The following is a 19,493-nucleotide window of genomic DNA, read 5'->3' on the forward strand; positions in this document are numbered from 1 at the left end:
AGCAATGAGCGCTATCTACTGGAGTTTAGGAGTTAATCCCATAGACTAACAATAAGATAGACCGAGCTATGGCAACCCTTTGCTGCTCATGAACCAAACCATGTGACTAGTGGATATCCTAGCAACAGCGGGCGTTGATCGTAGCAGACGATCAACTACCGCGAGAAATAAAATAAATATTTATAGAGTCCGATTTGTAAATTTGTTATTCGAAGTTGTAAATATTTTGTTAATATTGTGAGTTTTTCGTTTAGATAGTATCGTGCATTTTCTTTAGTCAATTTCAATAACTCTCTAAGCAATTAAAGATGCAAGCGCCCAAATAGAATCGGCAAACCGTAAGATTTTTACCTACAATTTCAATTTAAGATTCCGATTAGTACATTTTTGCGTTATCGCAAAACGTTTTCTCCATTACGTTCACGCCAACGCTGACGTAGCAGTTCCAAATGAAATAAAAGTTACTGAAAACTGTGATCAAAAACTAATTACTAATGTCAAAATAATGCATAACTAAAAGAAAAATAGTTCATTCTCTGCAACTGGAAAAAAATTATAATGAAAACACATTACGTCTTAAAATACATGTCGAGTGCCAAACTATAGATAATGTTGCCATCTAGCAACCATGCTGCCAAAGTTTTCGCCAAGCCTTCCACCAGTCACATGATGTATCCATGAACCAATTTTTTTCATCAGCAAGTCTGAGAAAGCTCGGTCTACTCTTATTATTAGTCTATGGTTACTCCACTGGAGTTAGGGTTAAAATTTCAACTATAAAAAGATCATCAAACAGACAATGGCTTCGTTCAAATATAGAAGCAATTTTCACCCGTCATTCATTGACCGGGGATTTTCTAGTATAATAGTAAAAGTAAAGTTGTAAGAGTCAATTTATTCAAAGAAATGAATTTGTAGACTTTTTATTGTTTGAACAGAGTGTCAAATTGTTCTAATTTTGATTAAGCTATCATCGATAAGAATAATTCCCCACGGTCATTGTCGTCTGTCTCTTTCAGGCTTAGCGCATTTGAGTGATGACGATGAGGAGGAAGAAGATAAACAGAAAAGCCTCGATGTTTTCGTCAGTTACCGCCGATCAAATGGTTCACAACTAGCGAGGTAAGTTCTTTTCCTTTCTTTTCAGCTCAACTGTGGGGCTGCCCACAAATGATATCACGCCTTGAGCGGGGAGGGGGGTTCGTGCATTAGTGACGAGGGGGTAACAAGAAGTGTGTCATCACGCACTTTTTAAAAGAGTATGTTTATGAAAAATAGCGTGACATGTGACAAACGGGGGGCGGTTAAGGTAAGTGTGACACTTTGTGACAAGGGGGGAGGTTCAAAAATGTTGAATAAAAGCGTGACTTAATTAGTGGACAACACCTATGCTCCATCATTTAAAAAAAAATCCAAAACTACGATAAGATTCAAGTGCAGAAAAAAAATAAAACACAACCGATGAAGAAAGTTAAGATAAGCTGTTAAATCTGAGGACACTAGTAAAGCTTTTATTATTTGACTAGCAAATGTACCCGGCGTTGCCTGGGTCAGTAATAATTGTAAGAAACAATCGCTACTTTCTTTCGTTTTCTGTTTTAACTTAAAGAACTCAAAACACACCGCTTTGACGTGATTAAAAATCGAGCTTCTTCCTTACCCATAAAAGTAAAATAGCAATAAGTGTAAAGAACCAACGAATATTCATTTAGAAGCGAAAGCACGAATTTAAGCATATTAAAATTTTGAAGAATTTACAAAATATGAACTAACAAAAACAAAGATCACTAAAAAAACCGTACGCTTCATTTAATTAAATAGTACACACACGCACACAGAAGAAGAAAAAAAAGCTCTCTACTATAAGCTTTAACTCTGAACTAAAGCTCTCCTACCCTCAGGGTGCGAAAGGTAGAGTTTCCAAATGTTTAAATGACTTTAAACTCATGTTTGCTCCGGAAAAGCCTTGATTCAAAATTTTCATTACAATTACTTTTAATATTGCTGTTGTTAGGCAACGAATTTTTGTAAAAAAGGGTTTTATGTTTAATCACATAGAGTAAAGAAATTACATAGAGAGGCCCTGCTATACTAAAAAATTGAAGCCGGAAGTTTCACCGCTATATCCAAAGATCCTTAGCTTCTTGCTAAGCATTTTATGATACATCTTGATTCCAAACATTCCATTACTGAATCTCAATTGGTTGTTAATTTAAACTTAGATATTGTTGCAAGTTTATGGAGCACGTTTTTGAAATTGCATTAATACATGAATTAAAATTCAAACCAATCCGCGAGCTACTTTATATGGTCTCTTTGCGAGATTGGTGAAAACTATACTCGCGAAGTGATCACGTTATCATAACCCCGCTAATCATTGCACCACTGTACCCCACAATTCCGGCTTCAATTTCATCTCCTTCTTACCATAGACGGGGCCTCACTATGTATATTTCTTTACTCTATATATGGTGATGTAGCTATCTATGGTGAAAAAATGGTTGAAATCCGTCCAGTAGTTTTGACGTTTACCCCGGACATCCGGACAGAGCTTAGACCTTTATGTATAAAGATAAGGATGCAACTCCTAAGAAAGCAATAAATGTCATGCTTGCTCCAGAGAGGCCTTGATTCAAATTTTACATTGTGATTACTTTTAACATTCCTGTTGTTAGGCAACGAATTTACCTAACAATGGATTTTATATTTAATCATTCAATGGGGAAATTACATGAAATTTGCTGTTTTCCACCATAACTTTTGAAAACTAAGTTTTTAAGGAACAAATTATAGCCTAAGTTGTTCCCCGATTATGTAGCTATCTATGGTGAAAAAATGGTTGAAATCCCTCCAGTAGTTTTGACGTTTACCCCGGACATCCGGACAGAGCTTAGACCTTTATGTATAAAGATAAGGATGCATCTCCTAAGAAAGCAATAAATGTCATGCTTGCTCCAGAGAGGCCTTGATTCAAATTTCACATTGTGATTACTTTTAACATTCCTGTTGTTAGGCAACGAATTTACCTAACAATGGATTTTATATTTAATCATTCAATGGGGAAATTACATGAAATTTGCTGCTTTCCACCATAACTTTTGAAAACTATGTTTTTAAGGAACAAATTATAGCCTAAGTTGTTCCCCGATTATGTAGCTATCTATGGCGAAAAAATGGTTGTTGTTAGGCAACGAATTTACCCAACAATGGATTTTATATTTAATCATTCAATGGGGAAATTACATGAAATTTGCTGTTTTCCACCATAACTTTTGAAAACTATGTTTTTAAGGAACAAATTATAGCCTAAGTTGTTCCCCGATTATGTAGCTATCTATGGCGAAAAAATGGTTGAAATCCGTCCAGTAGTTTTGACGTTTACCCCGGACATCCGGACAGAGCTTAGACCTTTATGTATAAAGATAAGGATGCAACTCCTAAGAAAGCAATAAATGTCATGCTTGCTCCAGAGAGGCCTTGATTCAAATTTTACATTGTGATTACTTTTAACATTCCTGTTGTTAGGCAACGAATTTACCCAACAATGGATTTTGTATTTAATCATTCAATGGGGAAATTACATGAAATTTGCTGTTTTCCACCATAACTTTTGAAAACTAAGTTTTTAAGGAACAAATTATAGCCTAAATTGTTCCCCGATTATGTAGCTATCTATGGCGAAAAAATGGTTGAAATCCGTCCAGTAGTTTTGACGTTTACCCCGGACATCCGAACAGAGCTTAGACCTTTATGTATAAAGATTAATTAATTGAGAAAATTACAGTATTTTATGCTGCATTCGTTTTATTGAGAAATCGAGAAGATTTCTTATTTGTCTCACTTCGACCGGGCCTGACTATTGTATTTTATTTCTATTGTCTTTGTAATTATTCAGACCAGTCACATGACCCTTTTAAATCTCGTTGAGAATGTCAGATACATAAAAAAATAATCATCCAGCCTTGATTTCTGTGTTAAAAGTCATCGGAAATTTAGTGCTATTTTTTTGGACATAAAGGATTTAAGAGGCTGTCAAAAGATTCAAAGTTGTTGTTGTCGTGTCATAGTTATGAATGACTATGAAGATATGTCGTGAGATAACACAAGAAGAATTTTCAGCAGAAAGGGAAGAAATAACACTATTATATTCTACTACTATTTTGGAAAAAATAAAATTCTCCCTAGCCTGTCTTTTTTAACTAAACAGATCACATTTTTATAATTATTATCGTTATTTTTTTTTATTTAAAACATTGGCAGACAGACATTTAAGTATAGTCCATTATGGAAATTTTATTAAGATTTTTACCGACAAAATATTATTTTACTTGTGTAACAAAAGACATTTTATTTTAACATTTTAATCTAAATCCCTAGTTTTCTAATGAAAGTTTTTATTTTAATGATTTTGCAGCTTATTAAAAGTCCACCTCCAGTTAAGAGGTTTCACGGTTTTTATTGATGTTGAGAGACTAGAGGCTGGGAAGTTTGACAACAACTTGCTCAACAGCATTCGACAAGCAAAGCACTTCCTCTTAGTTTTAACCCCAAATGCGCTGGAAAGGTGCATCAACGACACTGAGTGCAAAGATTGGGTCCATAAGGTGAGTGACTACTAAGAAAATAAGTGAAAATTATTTTAGGACAGCAGAGTTATTAAAAGACGAATTCTTATTTATTGTTTTTCATACTGCAACTGTTTTATTTCATTTTTAAGAAAATAAGTTAAGTAAGAAAATAAGTAAAAGTTATTTTGGAACAGCATTAAAAAAGACAAATTCTTTTTTTTTTTTTCATACTTCAGTTGTTTTATTTCATTTTTAAGAAGATAAGTAAAGTAAGAAAATACGTGAGTTTTAAGAAAAATAAGTAACTTTTTAAAAAATAAGTAAAAATTCTTTTAGAACTGCAGACAAATTCTTCTTTATAGGGTTTCATACTTCAATTGTTTTATTTCATTTTTTTCTTATGGCTTTACTGGAAAACTAATCCATGATACCGTCACCTCAGAGCAACAGGTTATGTTAGTGTTATTCCTGGGCTTACTGAGGTGACGATATACAAGTAACACATGCGAATGGGAGCCGAAAATAAACCAAAGAACAAAGCATAATGCACAACACTGAAAAAGTTGGAGACAAATTAAGATGCATAAGTCTTTTGAGAGTCCATCATTTTTATGACCTCTGAATGCAAAATTTGGAAAGTCACCACTTTTTTGAGAATTTGGGTCGAATAATAGGTATAAAAGCAGATATTCTGCATTCATTTCATTTGCCTTGAAGATCTGTCTTTCACTATTATTGAGAATGTCGATACGATTTCAAAGCTGATAGTTTTTTTTTTTAAATTTATTTATTGTCACTATTAATCATCATATTTTTAGTGAAATAATAATGTTTTTGCAATAATCGTCTGCAAATCTGCAATGTGTTAGGTGCCGACGGCACTTGTAGTTAAAGAAATTTTAAGAATGTATTTGCACGCCTCTTCAGGCTCTTTATGGAAGGATTGCCTCCAAAACTTGTGTAAATTCTCTTTGTGAAATCCGAATGTCATCGCAGTAAATCCAATTCAAACTTGAGGTCAAGTTTTTGAAACAAAGAAAAATCGCAGGGGACTTAATCTGGTGAATGCAGTGGATGGTTTAATGAGTGTGTGTACAAGAAAGTAGTGTGGGATCCTCTTTAAATTTTTATATCTGTAACTATATAACTGCTGTCTTTCTTATTGCTCGTTATCTTTATTAAATACTCCATTTAATAAGATTATACTGAACCAAAATAAGTGTACAGAAAAGTACAGTAACATGTTACATAATTTCGAGTTTAAAGTGCTTAATAGATTACCAAGTAAAATGTACTTTCTTCTTTTAGGAAATAGTCGAAGCTTTACAAAGCCAGTGTAATATCATTCCAATTTTAGACAACTTTCAGTGGCCAGAGCCTGAGACTCTACCAGAAGATATGAGAGCTGTCTGCTATTTCAACGGTGTCAGGTAGTTATTGTGAAAAATTATTAAATTTTCAGCTAAAAAGGAAATTCAAATGAATTTGCTAAAAGAAACCTTTTAAAATGAGCAGTTAAATATTGAGACTCGACCAAAAGGGGTGAAAAAAAGAATAACTGATTTGTCCCCCGATTTTATTTTATTTATTTATTTATTTTTTTTAAGAGTTAATGTAATCCTTGATGCTTTTTGGAGGGGAAAAGATACACAATAAAGACGATTGTAGTGATTTTAATCCCATCAAACAAAAAAATCTAAAAAATGAAAAACTTACTTTTTAAGGATGGAAGATAGCAATAAAGAAACGATATGTACCTACTATTTCGGTTTTTAGCATCTTGAATGCTTGACATTTTGTGCTAAAAAAAATTAATGATTTAAAAAATATTAATTAAAATGTAAAGTTTTAAAATTCCAACTTTTTTCTTTTCAATTTTCCAGGATGCTAAGTTTTTACTTAATATAGGAAAGTACACAGGAAAATACGCTTGGCGAAACTTTTGAGGCGTGTCTCAAATGTTCAGTGCGTGAATTACACTTATTCAAAATTTAAAAATATTATTTCCAATTTATTCATTCAAAATTTAAAAATATTATTATAGGTTCCTTGTTAGGAACCTATTAAAGGGGTATGTTTCCTTTGTGTTTCAGATGGATCCATGACTACCAAGATGCTTGTGTGGACAAATTAGAACGATTTATGAGGGGTGAGATGAACGTTAGAAGCGACGGGCCTTTAGGACGTTACGTCGGCATTGGCGGTAATGCTACCCCAAGTTTACCAGGCACTGGGAGCGTGCCAGGAAGCAGGAGCAACCCAGTGTACCAGAGAAGTACCAGCAATGATAGTAACAAAGGCAGCACTTGCTCAGACAAAGAAATAAATGGAAACAACGGTTGTAATAGACTCAGCGAAGTGTCGCATTGCTAGAAAACAAATTAAAACAAACTTAAAAGATAAAATTTTCAAAAAGGACGCATAATTGTGGTGTGTAAATAAAATAAAGAAGCATGCATCTGTTTGATAAATTAGAGACAATATTTTTATGATTGAGAATATAGCATTCAATAAAAGTTTTTTTTTATTTGCACTGATGAGGAGACTCATTAGTCGTTGGTTCCTTTTATTTGTGATTCGTTTATACAAAGGGTCTCATCACGAACGATCAAACTCTGCACAGCTAGTAAACAGGGTGTTCCGTTTTAACCTGCAAGACCTCTGTTTTCGCAACCGATGCGTAGTTAAGATATTGATAGTTTGATGCGAAAATAAAAATGAGTCAAAATATACAGAATTCAACTTTTTATACGGGTTTCTAGGTCCCCTAACTTATATTTAGGGAAATAATCTCCATTGAAAAAAACTTCCAACACAAAAAGTTTGATATTAGTACGACCAAAAATCACCGAGATATGAAACGCAGCGTTTTGTGACGTACATCACTTTACACTCGCCGTTAATAACACTTTTTGGGAGAAAATATAGCGGTTAACAAGAGTTTAAAATTATATGTGTGAATAGAGTGTGGTATTTCAAATCGTTCGAGGTTTTGCAGTGTGTTTTTGCGTACCACGGCATAACATTTGCATTTATTTTTGAATAGCAATGAAAAACATAAATACCTTGTTTTTTTTTTTTTTTTACTTAGACAATCTGTCACTCTTCTGAAAGGGCGTTAAGTTCCAATCTTATCTTCTGTATGGTCCCTTAAAACTTTGAACTGGAATACCTCCTTGAGTTTTTGTCGCACAAATATCAAGTTTTTTTTGTGTCAGTAATAGTTTTCAACGTAGATTATTTTTCTAAATATTAGTTAGGGGACCTAGAACGCGTATAAAAAGTTGAATTCTGTATTTTTTGACTCATTTTTATTTTTGCTTCAAATTATCAATATCTTAACTTCGCATCTGATTTTGAACATTTTTGCAATTGGCAGTATGCACCTAGGACTAACGCTTGCGAAAATAGAGGTCTTGCAAGTTGAAACGGTACACCCGTATAAAATATACTTTTCGGCAAACGTTCGAGAGAAATTACTTAATACCAAGTAAAGTTTTATTTATTAGATTATTTATTTCAGTACAAAAAAAGGGGGGAGATTTCCTAGTTTTTAAAGGTCCCCAAATCAAAAGTCTTTTTTTTTTACTTTTGCAATTAAAAAGAAAAATACCGGTCTACGAAATTTATTCAAAATCTTTTGCCGGTTCGTAGGTTTAAAAAGTATGAGAAACTCTGCTCTTAAAGAAGGCTTATGGGGCAAATGTGTCCCCTAAATGGAAATTTCATTTTATGCATTATTGAATACAAATAATTTATAAATTATATCTTTCCCCATGTTACTGAAGCATCAAAATCTTAACTATAGGAACAAAAAAAAAGTATATTTTATTAAACATTACAAATTTTCGTACTGTTCCACAAAGTATGTAATCTTCAAAGGTTAATAGAAATATGAACGTATTTGCATAAGTTTCAGGGGTTGATTCAAACGCAAATTGGGTCCGCTTTGCTGCCCTTTCACTAAATTTTGTATCTTAAAAGCGGTCAGAAAATTTCATTATTAAAATTAGAGTTTTCACATAATTCCTTTGAAACTCAAACGATTCGTTAAAAAAATAAAAAGATTTTTGAAAAAGCGTCCCAGTGAAGTCATTTTGGTCAAAGCAATTTCAGAATAGATTTGGGACAACTAAACATGCTGTGTACGATATGACAGGACATTTTTTCACAAAAAGAAAATTTTTTTTTTTTTTTTTTTGTAAAATGCATAGCCAAAAATGAAAACGTGGATAAACCCCTGAGTTGACATAAGAAAATGTTCAAAACATTCATTACCCATATAAGGGCATGTGTGCATCCACTGGAATGGATGATTGCATTCATTTTTTTATTAATATTACACCGGATATGACGTCACATATTTCGCTCGGAAATCATGGGTCGTAGAGATGTAGTTCTTTCGGAGTTTTTAATGTGCTCCAACCAAGCAAGGAATCTGGCGGTGCAGAGTTCATCCATGGTTTATGGAACACCCTGTACTAATCGCGTTTCTTGTCTTTAGCAACGTGAATTTCCTAAAAATATTCAAACAAATGTAAAATTAAGATAAATAAATATCCTTGTGCTAAAAAGTCAAATGTGAAATAACAACGACATTTGAAATGTACAATTGTCTAAGCTAAATTTTACTGCATAATTTTATTACTGTTTTACAAACACATTTTTCTCGAGACCATTTACAGTGTAGGGTTGACCATATTTACTTTTTCTTAACACTGGCAATTTACCGTGCTCTACTGTGAGTACAACACACACGGCATAGATAGCGCAAGTTAGAGTGGAATTTGCGTCACAAAGAGAAGGAAATATCACTCAGTTTCTCGATGGGAATAGAACCCTTGATTCCCTTTACTACGCACAAGCAGCTGCCAGAGCTTGCGCTTTCCACCGCTCAGCCACGGAGCCCACCTCTAAATACCTTTCCCCCTCATTCTGGTTGTGTCCTGCCACAAAGGCAAATCATGTACAATCGTGGTTTTGTTGTTAAATGTTCAATGCGGACTGAGTGATAAATGACCCAATTTGTGCTCGAGAGTCACGATCCGATTCCACACCACAAACGACTTTTTGTTGAATTTCGGATTCTGAACGAAACAACGACTTCAAAAAGGAAGGAATCCTGCTTGTCCTAGATGCGTGCTAATACAAGAAGATGGGTCTATTTCGATAGAATGGAGCGCACAAATCAATAGGAAACTTCCGAGAAACGTTTTTAAAATAAATCAGTTTTGGTGGTTATTTGACAGCCACAGGCTCCATACTCGAGTCCGTCCAATCTCGAGTCGTATGTCCTATCCCTCCTATCATCCTACTTCATGTCAGTTAACATTTCTAGCCGAAACCCGCTGGTATGAAACCTACACAGTTAATGATAATTTCGTAAAACTGGAAATTTAAGCATTTTAAACAATACAGCAATAAAATAAATACTTACCAGGGAACCACACGAAGAGTGTAGTAGTGAAAAAAAATTTAATAGGTAATTGAAATGAGACATTTTTTGACGAAAAAAAAAATAATTGCCCTCGTCCCCCAATTACCGAGATATAAATTTTAAAGTCGGCCAAAATTTTAAGAAGAGCGCCAGTTTTACAGACTTGGCGAGAAATAGAAGGTAACACGTGATTTCACCGTCTGCAGGACATCCACCTGCAAAGCGTGTGAAACAGTGGTGGCGCTAGGAAGTCCCCGACAGGGTGGCAAACTTGCCCGACAGGGGGGCATTGCCAAATTTTAGTTTGAAAGATTCCCCCCCCCCCCCCAGAGCCTGATCAGCCTGACACTAGACATGGGGCACATTTCTATTTCAGGAAATTCATTTTGTGCCGCCCCTCCCTCCCTCCATACTTGCGCTTTTACACAACCGTACTAAATTTAGTGGTACCTCATATCACTGTAATATATACATTTAAAAAGTAGAAGAGATATAGTAGTATACGATAAATATGTAAATGTGGTTAAACTTTGCCCGTTGCAGTAAACCGTAAATACCAAAATGATCTATCATATAACTTTTAATAGTAAGTACAGACTAAATTTGGAGTGGTTTTCTGATTTGCAAAGAGATCACACTTTTAAGGCGAATTTTTATCAACAAATAGATTTTTTCCTTGTTTTGGCATTTGCAAAACTATCAATGATATCATTGTACTCTAGATTCTCAGTGAAATCATTATTTATTTTTAATTAACATGATAAATTAAGGGGATTTTAGGCCCCCCTGAAATCTAAGAGGAGGGGCCTGTGCCCCACATGCCCCAGCGGTAATCAGGCTCTGCCCCCCTCCAATTCAAATGACAAAAAAACTAATCATTCTTTGCGTCTAAGAACACGAATTCCCTATAAAATTAAAAGCAAAAAATAAAAATTTTAAAGTAGATAAAATGAAATATGTAGGGAAAAAATTAAATTTAAAATGAAAAACATGAAACTAGGCTTTTGTGAGCAGGGTCATCGCGAGATCAATAAACTAGAACTGTCTGAGAATCATAATTTGACGAAAAATCTGAATATGATGTAAACTCATTATAAATGTGTGTTCAACAGAGTTTTTATGCAGAGAAAGAAACTTAACAGGAATTTAGTTGTGGGTGTAGAAATTAGGGAGGTCCGGGGGTTCTCCCCCGGAAAATTTTCGAAATTGTAGCTCTGAAAACGCAATTTTAGATGATCTTCGGTAATTTCATGGAGAGAAGGGTTTGGGTGCTCACCCCCAAAGAATTTTAAGAAATTGAAGTCCAAAAAACGAAATTTTCGTCGATCTGTAATGGTATTTTATAGGGAGTGAGAGTCGAGGTGCACCCCCGAAAAAGATATAAAATTGATGCATCGAAAACGCAATTGTAGGTCATGTTTAATAGACCTCACATAGCCTTTACTTCCATCTACTCAATCAGGGATTCTCAATTCGACAGAGAGAAATATATTTCTGTTGGTAATTTCTTTTTATTTTATATGTGAAATGCATATTTGTAAAATATATGTATGTGTATGTATGTATATGTGTATATATATGTGTGTATATGTGTGTGTGTATATATATATATATATTTCCCTGATTGAAATAAAATGAATTGAATTGAAAAAATGAATTGAATTGAATGTTTGGTAACGTTAGGGTGATGGGGTTAGTGACCGATTAAGATACTGACGGTTCCTTCCCCCCCCCCTCCTTCCGTAATCAAATCCTATAAACACACAAATTTTACGGAGGGAAACTCCAGGGCTCAAGGTTATAGCGGTGCTCATCCACTAGCTCAAAATATTTATTGGGGAGCAGAGAAACTCACATCTTAAGTAAACAAAAGAAGAGTAACTAATATTAATTTAAAAAATTCAGAAGAAACTTGAGTCCGATGCCTAGCTTTATATTTAGATGGACCTCGTGAATCAGAACAGGTATAAAATTAAATTTATTTATATTTCCTTTCATTATATTATTTTTCCGGGATAACTTGGGAAAGCATGGAAAAGGGAAAACGATTACAACTACTAAGTTTTTGTTTAGCGCAAAAGCAGAATCAAGAGAAAAAATTGAAAATCTTTTGAAGAGCCTAGTTTGCTAAAACCCATTACAAGTATTTTATTTGATAACAAATAGAAATTGGAAACGGGTAAAAATTTTGCGCTAAAAAATTAGAAAAGGTGCGAATTTTTACGATTTTTAATTAATTTGTATGGTATTAAAAGTTCTACATCGATTAGGCCTAGCTGGTGGTGGATGGAGCCGTCGGGCACCCGGGGTAATCAGATGAATAATCATGATAGTTTCATAGGGGCCGCAAACATATTTCATTCCTAGATTTTTAAAAATATCATCGTACAAATCACAGCTATTTGGAGGAAAATGTGTGGGCCGCCGAAGCGTGTTTGAAATAGAAAATAAAAGTTAAAATGTAGTGAGCGAGATTTAAATTATTGAAATGAATAGTCACACCAGCAGTTGTAAGCAGGACTGCGGAGTCGGAAGAAAAATGACCGACTCCGCAGGGAATTTTAGAGCCTTCGACTCTGATTCCACACAAACTGGCAGAGTTGCATATTTTAAGGGAAAATGATCGACTCCGACTGTTGAATTTTTAAACCTTCGACCCCTGACTCCGACTTCTTTACCTCAAAATCAGTCCGACTTCAACTGCTCACCGTTGGTTCTAAGTTTTTGAATGTACTAAACGAAAGTAATGTGTGTGTGTGTGTGTGTGTGTTTTGTGTAATCCAAAAAAAAAAAAAAAAACGAAACTTGATAATATGATCTGCACTATGCTAAACTCGGTACAAACGAAGGTGAAAAATCGCGCATCTCGTTTTTCAAATCCAATGGTTTGCCGTAGTATTCAAAAAGGGCTATTACTACTGTACATTCCCCATTATCCGCGGAATTAGTGGCCCAGGTACCGCGGATAACGAAAGTCGCGGATAATGCGAAAAAGGTTTAAAACCAGAGGTAAAGAAGACAGAAATTATCTTTTGCTTGAGAATGATTGTATTGTAAATAAAACGTGAAACGTTTAAAAGAGATGCGGCATTGAAAAATATTTGTATTTCAAGCTCTACAGAACTAGAACAAACTAAAAGTTAAATCATGAGTAGGAACTTTCCGTCAACCCCTAAAACATTCAACAGCCCAGAAGTGAAAACAGTGACCACAACAAAAAAGACCACCCCCATCAGAGAATTCCCAGAAGACCTGTAGGCGTTTTCCTAACCTTTCTCAATCGGAACAGATGATAAGGATAATGTCGTACGCTTCTTCGGGGATACACATGTGTTTTACCGAAATCAGCTGAACGCTTTCCCTTGAGGCACGTGTCAAAGAGAAGTTGATGAAAATGCATAACGACTTTCACGTTTTTTGAGAAGGAGCACTTGTGCACTTGTCGTGGGAAAGGGAAAAAAAATCTGGGATGAATTGATTTCAGATCCGTGTTTTTGAAAAACAAATTTTTTCTCCACAAGGATTAAGTTAACTATTTTTTTTTCTTTTTCCGAGACTTTCGCGGATAATCCGCTCGTGGAGTTTACTGTACTTCAAACAATAAGATTTACACTTAATGTTATTTATAAAAATCAAAACATTGAAAATAACTAAAGCGTCTGGTGGACAAAAATATTCTTTCGGCTCTCCTGAAAAGAGCCAATTTTCACATTCGGTAGTTCAGCATAGTACCGACGATATTACGCCATAAACAAACCTATTACGTATCAAAAAAATTAACATTAATTGCACAAGTTTCTCTTGTGTAAGGTTTTTCTTTTTTTTAAATTAACTATATGCCTAACTTTTTTATTTTTCAAATTTTTTGAAGCATTCATAATTCGAAAATGCATAACCATTAGTTTCAAACTTTTTATTGAACATGCCAGTTGAAATCTGTCATACTTTCAAATTTTAAGTTTTAATTCACTTTCCAGACTAAGGGGGGGGGGGGATGTAGATTCAAAGTCTTACCTCAAAACTTATCTACATGGACCATTTTTGCAGATCTACGGAGTCGGAGGGAAAATGGCCGACTCAAACTCAGGGCTGGATTTAACTCGGCCCTAAGCTATTTTAAGTATGGGGCCCCTTTTGTAGTTTTAACAACGTTTCTCTCGGTGGTGTAAGAAAGAGAGAGGCTTTTTTTTTTCTCCTTTACTATGTCTGTCTCTTTCATCTGTTACATACAGCAATACTTTAATTTTTGTTGATCGTGTTTTAATGTGTTTTTCCTGATGTCCTGTGTTGGATTGACCTTAAGAGGGGAAATGTTATCAAGAAAGTGACACATGACTCCCCTTTACGGGGAGTATATTCCCAATTGTAGGGGGCCCGGGGATTTCTTCCCCGGAGGAAATTTTGAAAAATAGATATAAAATTCTGCATTTTGAAGCCTTATAAGATGTAGTTGGAACTACAAAAATATCAGGACAGAAATAGGCAAACAAAACTTTTTTTAAGTTATAAACTCTTTCAAAAATTAAGATAATACACAGTAAAAATTGTTTTTGATTCGAAAAACCAATGACAGCAGTCGACAGAGAGAAACAGCGCGGGAAACGAAAAGACAACCCATTGCTTCTTGCTCACATTGGCTTTCGATACAATTAGTTTTTAATCACCCCTCCAACTCACCGACAAACAATTCAACTCCGACTCCTTTACCTTAAAATCAGTTCGACTCCAACTCTCACTCCGACCCCGCAATCACTGGCAGTGTTACAGGCATTGAGGGAAAATGACTCCGACTCTTGGAATTTTTAACCTACAAATGCCGACTCAGACTCTTTGTCTCCAAAATCTGTCCGACTCTGACTGCGCAGCACTGCTTTTTTACACTATTTTAGTCCTTGGAAAAAAAGCGCATTAAAAAAAAATAGAATATAGCTTGCAAAAAAAAAAAACTTAAACAAGATTGAGTCTGGTATCAGTCTGTAAGATGGTTTGATCGATCTCGAAGGAGCAATGTTGACTTTTGAATTGGACTTGGTCCGATCAATTGATTACAGCGGTCTGGGCTAAGCACAGCTTTTACTTTAAGTTAGAAACATGAGTTTCGACTACATGATAACATCTGAAGAAAATAAATTTGGAAACAAAATGTATGTTTTCAATTGCTTTTAACACATGATTTACTTATTTAAATTTAATTTTGCCTTTTCCAAAAGGTTCGCCCTCCCCCTCCCCCAGACATTTTTCTCAAAAAGAACCCAAACCCGATGTTACCAACCCGACGCCAGATGCCAACAACCCGACGTTTAATAATCCAATGATTGTTTGGTGTGTTGATTCGCCAAGCCCAATGTTTAGTAAATCATTCTCATTTCTTCTTCATTCCCAACAAAACTATTATGCAGCCTACAAACAAGATCAATATAAGTTTTTGAGAAAAATGTATTTAAAATGTTAAACATCGATTTGCTTTTATTATATTAGTCCAAAGAATTTTTTTTCCTGCGTTTAGCATTTGCCGACAAGACATCATTACACTAAAAAATTAAAACATTAAATCTACTTTAGTACACTTCCTTGTATGAGGTTAAAGGATAGTTTACTCATCGATATGTTTTGTTGCAGAATAATCCAACAATAATCAGAAAAGTTGTAAATAACTTTAGTAATAACTTACTTGTAACTTCTGAGTGAAAATAAAGTACTTTAAAACGCATCAGTGAGTGCGTCTGCGTTTGCACACTTGACATGCTGATGAAGAGCTGTTTAGCGAATGTAATAGAAAAGCAAAAATCTCCGAAGCATGTTTTTTCTCCGATGACACCCTCCCCCCTCCCCATTCGTCTCGTCCTGGTATTGTCATTCGGTACGTATTTGTCTCGTAACCCGATGACGACGCCTTAAGTCTGACCGGTAATCACCACTACATTCTGCAGGGACGGGGATGGTACTCTTTTAGTCTAAGTGGACACCCTGAGGTAAAAACCAGCTCATCGACACCCTGCATCGACAAACAGAAATGTCAAGGATCAAAACACACCATTTCCCCCGAAGCAATAGCTATATTTTGTCACCATCTGGACGACGTTATACGGACTCGGGCTAACCTTGCCTCAAAGGGGATTGATTTTTTGTTTCCTTTTTTTATATATACTCGTATATATATAAGATACTTCTACTTTTTTCTACTAATTTTTTTTTCGAGTTCGTATATGAGAAAATTTTTATCATTTACGATAAACGCCAAAGCAAACAGATTCCCCGACGAAATACTAAATTTTCCCCGACGGGGGGACAAGACGTTTCCGACAGGGGGGCAATTGCCCCCCCTGCCCCTCCCTTGGAGCCACGTCTGGTGTGAAAGATGTCTTCCATTACTCACCGGAACTCTGTAAATTGGGTAACTTTTCTAAAATTGCAGACTTTTAAAAAAACGGCAGACTTTTAATTCCTTAAGAAATATTTTTTGTTACCAATAAATTAAAAAAACAAAATGAAATGTATATTTGAAGGTCTGAACTAATTGATTATTATTAATGGTGCATTTTCCTGTACATATTCTTCTGCATCATAATGGATGCTCCCCTTCCTACAGCTGTGCTTGTCATGAGAGACTCATGGAGGAAGGGCCTTTTATTTTGTTTTGTAATACTAAGTCCTTGTATTTTGGAGCATGATTATTCATGATTTTTGTAATGTTATTTAAATGACATAATTTTAGAATAAATTAGTCTAAATTGTTTATTGTTGACTTTTTTCACACATAAGTATGTTATCTAATTTCACTTCTAAACAACAAGTTCCGTCTAAAACTAAAAGAACCTACTTTCCCGTATACCCATATCTACTTTCTGTTACCTGATCAATATTCTCAAACATAGCTAAAATCGCAAATTGTTTCAAACATAATATTTTAAGCTGATTTCTAGGAATAAAATACGCATCTCTCATTCAAAAAATTAGATGTGTAAAAAAATAAATGAATAAATAAACGAACGAATATAGCAGCACCTTCTAAACAAAGCAGCTAATACACTTTTCTCCATTAAAAAAAATTCTTTAACCGTTTTCAAAAAGAAAAAAAATAATAATTCAAATTAATAAACTCATTAAAATAAATACATCATATCAAAACAAAATCGATTACATTTTTTAAATGAATTAATGTTCTTTCCGAAATAAATGAAAACAATAAAATGTCATATTAAAGAAACCATGGCGTCGGGGTCGGAGTCAGTCTCATTTTGGGGAGAAAGAGTTAGATTCGGGAGCCGAAGGTATTTAATTCAAAGACTCAGAGTTGGAATTGGTCATTTCCCTTAGATTCCGCCACTCTGCCAATATTTGTGGAGTCGGAGTCGGACTTATTTTGAGATAAAGGTTTCGGAGTCGAATGTCCAAGAATCGGAGTCAGTCATTTTTCCTCCGTGTATAAATTTTTGCCGAAGCTACGAAGTTAGAGTCGGAGTCCGATAAATTATCGGGCACATGAGTCGGAGTCAGGTGCCCCAAAATTGTCGGAGTCGAGAGTTTGTCGTCAAGAGCTATTTCCAATAAAATTTGTTTGAAGTAAAGCCGCCTTCAAGTGCGGAATCTACATTGGCTTTCAGTTTCCCTGTAGCGCTACTGTTAAAGAATTTGAACTGTTCAAAATTGAACGGAAAGTTGTTCAAATCAAAAAGATATTTTTACATACATGTTTTTCACCAAAATCTTTTTACTACAAAGTTTGTTTGAAGCAAATTCGCCTCTAAGTTCGGAATTGCCTAATAAAACACAATTTTCGTATAAATTCTCTAATACGGGGATGAAAAAATACTTGCACATATTAACATTATATGTCTATCGAAAGCTCTGATTTTTCTGCTGAAAATGGCACCTGTTCGAAATTTCTAAGTAGAATAAAAAACGAGTTATGAGCTTTTTAGTTCCATGTTCGAAGGCTTTCCTTAACTCAATACAATATTTAGTGTATCATCTCAACTCCCTGCGACTATTGTATTGTTGACTATCTTTGCTTTTCGTGACTGTTCAAGGCTTTTCTCAAGTCAAATCTTGAAGTAAGATTTTTGCACAAAATTGGCAAATAATGCATGGATTTGGCTGATTTTTTTTCCATTTTAATGCAACTTTGAGGCACTTAATGTTTTTTTTTTTTATTTATTTGTATTGACTGGGTATTTAATCGATCAGCTGGAATCTAGCCAAACTTTTTTTGTGGAACCATTTCAATAGCTAAGGCATTTGGTATTTTTTTCAACTATCACTGTTTTTGAAGCTAAAGACTACGCAGTACTGTGTTTCTCGGTTTTCACCATGTAACCAAATATCGCCATTTCTTTAATATTTCTTTCTTTAAATTTGTTAACATGTAAAATAATTCGCCAACTAATTCGCAAATTCACAAACAGCGCAAAAACTTCCATTACTTTGTCTTTGCACACAATTTCAAACAATTGCCAAATTTTTACTGTTTATTGGAAACATTTCGGGTAGCATCATTGTTGACCCTATTTTGGGACGATTTCTGCGGTAAAAAGTTATGCATTATACAATAATTTAGATTTCCGGCGTAGCGCTGGATATTATGCATTTGATGGAGATCGGGATTATAAGGGAACTGTTTCACTTAATTTAAGAATAGTTGACCTCACTCGAATAGGATTTTTTGGGAATTACTCAAACTGACTTCTTTACAACTCCTGAACGTTTTCGTGATTTGTTTTTTGTGATTTTTGGGTGTCTTCTCAGTTTGCCGACATTTCATTTAATCCCCTTCCCCCTAATTTTCAGTTTTAATCATACCTTTTGATACATTTAAGGGGACAGACAATTTGAAATGTCGGTGAAACTAGAGACAAACAATTTTTTGGTAACTATTTGACCTCTGCCTGTAATGACCATTAACTTAAATCAATTGAAAAAAATAATATTAGCATTGTACACATTTCTTCTGAAATACGTTTTAAAATATATGGAAAAAAAGAACGGGTGATTGCGCTACCCCCTTTTTAGCTGCTGACTCAAAAATAAAATCAGTTCTTATACCCACTAAGGGCTACTTGCCGATAAATTTTTCTTTCATTTCGTTCATTATTTCTTGAGATACAGCAGTCACAATTGACGACAAAAAACGTTCTATAGCTCAACCCCCGTTTGAGTTATTGACACCAAAATTGAATCAGCACCTGTTCCTGTTAATACCAACATATGGACCAAATTTTGTTTGATTCCGCCAGTTACTTCCTGAGGAATAGCAAGCACGCGTAACTCGAAAAACGTCCCATTGCTCCACCCCCTTTGGAGGAATTCGCGCCAAAAACTAATGGGCACAAGTTCACATAGGGGCACATATGTGTACTAAATTTCGTTCGATTTCATGCGGTAGTTTTTGCTGTAGAGCGGCCACAAAAAACTGGTCACACACAGACGTGACACACATACACACACACATACACACACACACACACACACACACACACACACACACACAC

General features: G+C 34.8%; 1 protein-coding gene across 3 annotated transcripts in view; it reads left to right on the top strand.

The window, feature by feature from the left end:
* Window positions 1–7,207, top strand: part of LOC129227311 (NAD(+) hydrolase sarm1-like) — a 193,023-nt gene extending 185,816 nt beyond the window's left edge. For 2 of the 3 annotated variants that reach the window (XM_054861853.1, XM_054861854.1), the window contains exons 9-12: window positions 1,020–1,122; window positions 4,415–4,604; window positions 5,877–5,998; window positions 6,662–7,207. In XM_054861853.1, coding sequence (XP_054717828.1) covers window positions 1,020–1,122; window positions 4,415–4,604; window positions 5,877–5,998; window positions 6,662–6,941 — 695 coding nt within the window. In that variant the 3' untranslated portion in view covers window positions 6,942–7,207. The remainder of the gene's footprint in view (window positions 1–1,019; window positions 1,123–4,414; window positions 4,605–5,876; window positions 5,999–6,661) is intronic. The other variant, XM_054861855.1, reaches the window with a different exon arrangement.
* Window positions 7,208–19,493: the final 12,286 nt, after the last annotated feature.

This window comes from Uloborus diversus, chromosome 8, assembly GCF_026930045.1.
Source record: "Uloborus diversus isolate 005 chromosome 8, Udiv.v.3.1, whole genome shotgun sequence".
NCBI lineage: Eukaryota > Metazoa > Arthropoda > Arachnida > Araneae > Uloboridae > Uloborus > Uloborus diversus.